Source organism: Bufo bufo, chromosome 4 (assembly GCF_905171765.1).
Source record: "Bufo bufo chromosome 4, aBufBuf1.1, whole genome shotgun sequence".
Taxonomy (NCBI): Eukaryota; Metazoa; Chordata; class Amphibia; order Anura; family Bufonidae; genus Bufo; species Bufo bufo.
The window spans coordinates 181,491,448-181,499,287 of record NC_053392.1 but is presented as its reverse complement, the minus strand read 5'-3'; the positions used below and the strand labels follow the sequence as shown (position 1 = coordinate 181,499,287).

The 7,840-nt window shown below is 38.8% G+C and overlaps 1 protein-coding gene across 2 annotated transcripts; it reads left to right on the top strand.

The window, feature by feature from the left end:
• On the top strand, positions 1-7,558 carry SHOX2 (short stature homeobox 2). 2 transcript variants are annotated; one of them, XM_040431058.1, is made up of 5 exons: positions 1-352; positions 2,187-2,395; positions 4,040-4,097; positions 4,396-4,484; positions 7,085-7,558. In XM_040431058.1, exons 1-5 carry the CDS (start codon positions 64-66, stop codon positions 7,340-7,342), a joined length of 903 nt encoding a protein of 300 aa, XP_040286992.1. In that variant the 5' UTR covers positions 1-63; the 3' UTR covers positions 7,343-7,558. The 2 variants fall into 2 exon arrangements, with proteins under 2 accessions (XP_040286992.1, XP_040286991.1); XM_040431057.1 differs by having other exon boundaries at positions 7,049-7,558.
• The last annotated feature ends 282 nt before the right edge of the window (positions 7,559-7,840 follow it).

The window sequence follows — 7,840 nt, the reverse complement described above, 5'->3', positions numbered from 1 at the left end:
CTCATCAGCGCTGTCACTGAGGAGCCTGGAAGGAAGATCAGCCCGCTCCTCATCCTCACCACTATGGAAGAACTCACTGCCTTTGTGTCCAAGTCCTTTGATCACAAGATAAAGGAGAAGAAGGAGATGATCACTTACCGGGAGGTTCTGGAGAGCGGCCCGGCTCGGGGCAAGGATCAGGCCTGTGCTGAGGGCCACCGGGAGGACGGGGTGCCGGTGACCCGTGGGATAGCAGGGGGTGGAGGTGGCGGAGGAGGAGGAGGTGGTGGAGGTGGTGCCAGATCACCGGTGCTGGAGCTGGAACTGACCGCCGACAGGATCCGGGACAGTGGGAGCCCCAAGCTGACAGAAGGTAAGTGCTCACCTGTGACTAACCTAGCCTATCTGGGTCCTCTACTTCTGGAGAGATGATGAGGGATGGATAGGACATAGGTATGGAGATCGATAGATAGATATTAAATAGATAGATAGACATGAGAGAGAGAGAGATAGATAGATAGATAGATAGATAGATAGATAGATAGATAGATAGATAGATAGATAGATAGATAGGAGATAAATAGATAGATAATAGTTAAATAAATGGACAGACATATATAGATAGATAGATAGATAGATAGATAGATAGATAGATAGATAGATAGATAGATATGAGATGAATAGAGGTTAGATACAAATAGAGATAGATAGATAGATAGATAGATAGATAGATAGATAGATAGATAGATAGATATTTACTGGACAATATAATATTATATACAAGTTGTAAAAGTTCAGCGATGGCCCCAGGAAAAGTCCCAGTACAATGGTATATAGGAGATGAATTATTTATATGTCACAGTCCTCCTACCTCTCATTCAGCTCCAGATCAGAAACATATGATGATAATAATGATGATAGAACCTGGGCGAAAATATTCCCAAATCCTTCTCACTGCCCCATGTACACAGAGGGGTACACGCCATGTCACCCGGTGTGCTCTCCCCAATGTCTCAGCATCTCTTTGATCAGCAGTGTAAGAACATTATTATTATTATTATTATTATTATTCTTTTTTTTATTATAATTATTATTACTATTAGTAGTATTCATTTATAGGCACCAAGTGTGTGAGTAGCTGTACATAATCCCTACCGGTACAGAATCCGAAGAACATTAAATATGACTGTACCATTTTGGATTTCTGGTAATATAGTAATGGAGAGGTGTGAGATAAACCAGATGATGTGATAAACATTGCAGAAATAACTGATTTTATGATTCTGTACAGGTTTTCATATCTTGAGTATTACAAAAATGAGATAAATAGTAGGGAAGGAGGCGCACACATATGTCTGCAGATATAAAGTGGATATTCTGTACATTCATTTTTTTATAATTTTTTTTTTATTAAAATATTATTAATACTAATAATCTGATTAATATCAGCAGTAGTAATACCGTGTAAACAGGGAGGCATGAAGAAAATAGAACAGCTGAGCAGACACCAGTGATCTCCACTGTACACAACATGTATGATGAGGAGATACATTTGGATAATCAAATCTCAGGACAATGCAGGATTTGCCTATCATGGCTGGCACAGGATGCCGGAGCTGCTGGGTAGGATAAGAAGAAGAATAGTTGGCACATAGAGCAACTCCCGGAAATCATTTCCTAAACAAATGTGCTGAGCGGCCGGCGGTGTAGGCAGCTGTTCACACGTGTCCGCACACTGCCGCACACCATGACCTGTTGAGGGTGCAGGCCCGGGGATTGTCCAAGGTTTAGTTAGGATTTCTATTTGAAGGGAATTTGAAATATTTTTATAAATAATAATAATAATAATAATAATATAACATTCTATAGATAATTTCTCTCTGATTTGATTACAACAATGCAGCTCTCCAAGAATTTGAGGATAATTCCAGCGTGTGAAGGTTACATGGGGAGGATAACCCCCACCAGGGACCCTGGGTTATCTCATCGGGGGCAGTTGTTGGGAGTCAAGGTTGTAGATAAATAGCATAGGGGCTCCAGGTGTGTGATATAATATGTATTATTATAATTATTATTATTACTATTAGTAGTATTCATTTATAGGCACCAAGTGTGTGAGTAGCTGTACATAATCCCTCCCGGTACAGAATCCGTGCTGCTGTTTATGAGTACAAGGTCTGATCCTCTGTCTCCCCCACCTTGTGCAGTGTCCCCAGACATGAAGGAGCGGAAGGAGGACCTGAAGGTCCTGGAGGAAGAAGGGCAGACCAAGATCAAGCAGAGAAGGAGCCGAACCAACTTCACCCTGGAGCAGCTGAACGAGCTGGAGCGGCTGTTTGATGAGACCCATTACCCTGATGCCTTCATGAGGGAAGAGCTGAGCCAGAGGCTGGGGCTGTCCGAGGCCAGAGTGCAGGTAGGTACCCGGTCACCTACAGCATCCCCATCACTGCCACGTCTCCTACATCATCGGCACATCACCCATTCATCTGATCAGTTCATATATATATATATATATATATATATATATATATATATATATATATATATATATATATATATATATATAAAACTTTATTTTTATTTTTTTCAATTTCTTTCTTTCTTTATTTTTTCTTTCTTTAGTAGACACTTTACACCCAGTCTCCCCAGTACATCAGCTGGAGAAGGCTCCACTACTACTAGGATAGCTGCCTCATTCCCCAGGCTCCTAGCATACATGCACCATATGTACAGAGAGCTGTCCCATATCCGATCACACCCGCCGACAGAGCCGGACAGCACAGGACCGGCTCTCGGGCTCATTCTATTCGTTTGTGGCAAATAAAAAGCCTGCACAGAATGAGAGGGTAATCCCGGTATTACAGGCGACGCCTTTTCTGGGGATGATTCCAGTGGTATCAGTTCTGGCTGTAGTGTGTGACCAGCCTGCACCTGGAGGAAGACCACTAGGGTGGAAATAATACTGCCACCTGTGCCACATTGTATGCAGATGGCTATGTGGTTCCAAGATGTCGCCATATATCTAACTGTGCTCAAAAAATATCTATCTACCCACCTATTATCTATCTATCTATCTATCTATCTATCTATCTATCTATCTATCTATCTATCTATCTATCTATCTATCTATTATGTATCTACCTATTATCTATCTATCTATCTATCTATCTATCTATCTATCTATCTATCTATCTATCTATCTATCTATCTTCCATATAACTATTATGTATCTACCTATTATCTATCTATCCATGTATCTCTCTATTATCTATCTATGTATCTGTCTATTATCTATCTATCTATCTATCTATCTATCTATCTATCTATCTATCTATCTATCTATCTATCTATCTATCTTTCATATAACTATTATGTATCTACCTATTATCTATCTATCCATGTAAATGTCTATTATCTATCTATATCTATCTCAAATATCTCTCACTCTAGCTGTATATATCTATCATCTATCTCTCTATCTCTGAGCACACACATCCAGTGTCCATGTGTGCTGATATGGCCGTTCTCTGATGATGCAGGGAGATGATTATCATGATAATGAGATAATTATGCAGCGCCTGTAATTGTGTAATGCGCAGATGAGCAGAGACCCTTCCTGTTCTGCGCCCTGTGCAGCCGCCAATCCACCCTGTGCACAATATTATCACACATGAATACATGTACATTCTTGCATTGCATATTACATATTATAGCAGAGTCGCAGCCTTCTTTAGTTTAGTCATGTTATTCTGCAAAGGTATTTTTTTAATTACATTTTTATTTTTGCTGCAGATAAGTTTTAATGTTTTTGTTGTTGACATCATTGTATACACACACATATATACACACACACACACATATATATATATACACACACACACACACACACACACATATATATACATACACACATATATATATATACATATATACACACACACACACACATATATATATACATACACACATATATATATATATATATATATATATATACATATATACACACACACATATATATATATATATATATTTAAGTTTATTTTATTTCATTTAGGTCTGGTTTCAAAATCGGAGAGCAAAATGCAGAAAACAGGAAAACCAGCTGCATAAAGGTACAGCTAACCCTTACATCATTTATCCCATAGATGTAATGTAATGAAATGCTCATCTAAATGGCAGTATCTAGTAGCAGTCTTCAGCCATGCCAGTTTGTACATGCAATGCATGACAGATACATGGTATACAACCTATATATGGTAAATATAGACTATATAACATAGTAAAATCTTGCATTTGTGTCCCCTTTGACACCATTAACCCTTCTTGCCTGGCGTCCTCTGAGAGGGGCACACTGCTCTGCACATCCAGGTGGGCTCCTGCACATCTCACCCTTCTCTCTGATATTTGCAGGGGTTCTCATAGGAGCAGGGAGCCAATTTGAAGCTTGTCGTGTAGCACCTTATGTCAACGTGGGAGCACTGAGGATGCCCTTCCAGCAGGCAAGTCCATTTTCTGCTGCTCTGTGTGATACTTGTCCTAGGTCAGATCTTTCTTCCTCCTCCTCCTCCTCCTCCTCATCATCAAGCTGATGTGTCCATATAAAGACAGGGTAGAGCCCTGTGCTGTCCAGAAATAGCCAGGGCAGGAGATTGACAGCTTCATTCACTGTTTGTGTAATGGCTCCTCTGAAAGCATGTTTGTTAATATTTAATAAAGTGAGTACATGCAGCTCAATTATACAGACAATGACATCACTGCAAAACAGAGAGCTGCCTACAATGTCAGGACCCAGGAGTGAACACCAGGGTGTCCTGTGCTGCTGCACCTAGGCTTCCTGGTCTTGTCTGCCCCTTACCACTGGCATCCCTGAGCTACCACCCTGGTCACTGCTCCAGCACAAGCATGAAGTATTTAACAGTCTGTAGCCTAAGAGAGAAGAAATCAATCTCTTTTATCCATGTGTTTCCCCCTCAAGCTCATCTTAGACACAATCTATAGGAGTCTCCATGCAGCAGCACACTACTGGTGTGATATAGGGCAGTGGGTTGTATTGTGATAGTTACTATTTTATGCATTTATTTATTTTTGCTAATTTAGTAGAGAAGAAACAGATCAACCAAATATTTCAATCTGACATTTTATTGCTTTTGCCCATATTGCTAATTTATTCCTAAGCAAGTGTTAAAGTTTGGAGTATTTTCCACACCATTTTTCAATTTGTTCTTTTTTCATGTGCCTATCAATAGCTTTTATTGTGGTGCTGGTTGATAAAGGTTTCCACATGTAGTTGACAAATGACAAGCTTAGAAAAAAAAACAATTGACATTATAAAACTTGAATATATAAATATCTGGAATATATGTAGGAGTCTTTATGTATTTATATTCTTATATACAGGTGAAACTCGAAAAATTAGAATATTGTGCAAAGTCCATTTATTTCAGTAATGCAACTTAAAAGGTGAAACTAACATATGAGATAGACTCATTACATGCAAAGCGAGATATTTCAAGCCTGTATTTGTTATAATTTGGATGATTATTGGTTACAGCTTATGAAACCCCAATTTCACAATTTTGAGGTGCCCTTTGCTCAGGGGATATGGACTAATTAGCTGACTAGAGTGTGACACTTTGAGCCTACAATACTGAACCTTTTCACAAAATTCAAATTTAAGCTGCAATAATGCGATTCCTTTTAATTTGCATTACTGAAATAAATGGACTTTTGCACGATATTATAATTTTTCGAGTTTCACCTGTATATTCTTAATGTATTTAATTAGTTTTAGAATGCTTTCCAGTAAGATATATAAACATTATATAACAGTAGAATCACTTATTCAACACCTTTAGGGTTCTTACATGCTTGAATTTTTATACTTTTTTTTTTTTTTGTAAAACACACCAGAATAACTGGGTGCATTTTTTTGTCCACCACGTTTTTTTGCTGTGTTTTTGGAACACAATGTGTTTTACCAGTAGCATTTTTTATGCCATTTTTCCCTAATATAAAGATGTTAAAATGCCTAAAAAAGATAAGAGATCCTATGTTTTTAAAAGAAGCCAGAAAGAAAAAAAAGCTACTGAATAAGCAAAAAAGACAGTAGCAAAAATTTGCTTGTGGGTCCTAAATTCATATTTCCCATAGACCTTCAGATAAAATCTGGAGTTGGCGTTTATACCGCAAGAAACCACACCAAAAAAAAAATGCAAAAATTGTAACAATAAACACAAAAGTGCAGAAAAATGCCAGCCAAAAAGCAGCCTTGCTTTAGTTGTGATGCTGGCAATACTGAACTGGAAGGAGATCCATATGAGAGGTCTAACTTGACAAATGTGTAACACTGATTTTGTTGCAAATAATTTATATAAGGCCTCATGCACACAAACGTATTTTCTTTCCGTTTCTGTTCCGTTTTTTTTTTTGTGTCCGTTTGCAGAACCATTCACTTCAATGGGTCTGCAAAAAAAACTGAAGTTACTCCGTGTGCATTCCGTTTTTGTATATGTCCGTATTTCCGTTCTGCATAAAAATAGAACATGTCCTATTATTGTCTGCATTTCAGACAAGGATAGTACTGTTCTATTAGGGGCCAGCGGTTCAGTTCCGCAAAAAACAGAATGCACACGGATTTCCCACGTATTTTTTGCAGATCCGTTTTTTGCGGACCCTAAAATACATACGGTCGTGTGCAAGAGGCCTAAAGACGATATAAATACGTCGCAATATTGAGTCTTTCAGCCGTGCCCTTTAATAAAAGCACCACGCACTCTTAGACACATCATTCCAGAAGCCTATTACACAAGGTTCTTGTGACATTTTCTCTTATTAAAGATTAGTACATGAGTTCATAAGTTGGGTCCTGTATTATCAATTGTTTTTCTAGTTTTATTATTTTAATTGAATTCATTTATTTTTTATTTAGACCATTTTACCATCCCCATAGCTATGGGTTTAATAGAATAGGCTGCATTCAGCTCTACTAGATTGTAGTTTTGTTAATGCTTTTTTTTTTTTCCTTCTTCTTGTTGCTCTTGCTTGCCTGCAATACTATTTTTAGGATAGTCATTGCAACATGCCATCCTTGTCCTTCCAGGTTCAGGCACAGTTGCAGCTGGACAGTGCTGTGGCCCATGCTCATCATCACCTACACCCTCATCTGACCGCGCACGCCCCATACATGATGTTTCCTGCTCCACCCTTTGGTCTCCCGTTGGCAACGTTGGCAGCAGAGACGGCGACGGCTGCATCAGTAGTGGCTGCTGCTGCAGCTGCCAAGACAACAAGCAAGAACTCAAGTATTGCAGACCTCAGACTGAAAGCCAAAAAACATGCAGCTGCCTTGGGGCTGTGACTAGCAATGCTTGGGGCCTCAGACTATGGGGTCCTACGGACATTTCCCTAAGTCCTTTATTTATGACATGGTCTCAATCACAGCCAAAACCCCCTTCGAAACCTTCAAGGGATCAAGAGGTCATAACTCATCTGATGAAGAGGCTGCTGCAGTCTTGAATGTTTATACATCAGAAAATTCCTTTTTTCATTTGAGACATTGGTCCTCCATATGGTATCACTACCTACGAAATACCTTCCACTTTCTTGGACCAAAATGGCTACTAAGACCTTCTACGCATGGACACTGAGACCACAGAGACAAAGCACTAATTATATTTCTTAAATAATCTATATATTAGAATTTTTTATGCTGACGTGTGTGAAAAAAAAAATAGAGGATGTGGTGCACACACATTTTGTGCTGTGGAACTTCAAAGGAAGGAAAAGTGGAGGAAAAAATAGATGTAATCTATTCTAAAAGGCAACATAAGAAGGAAGAGGATTGCAAGTTCCAAGT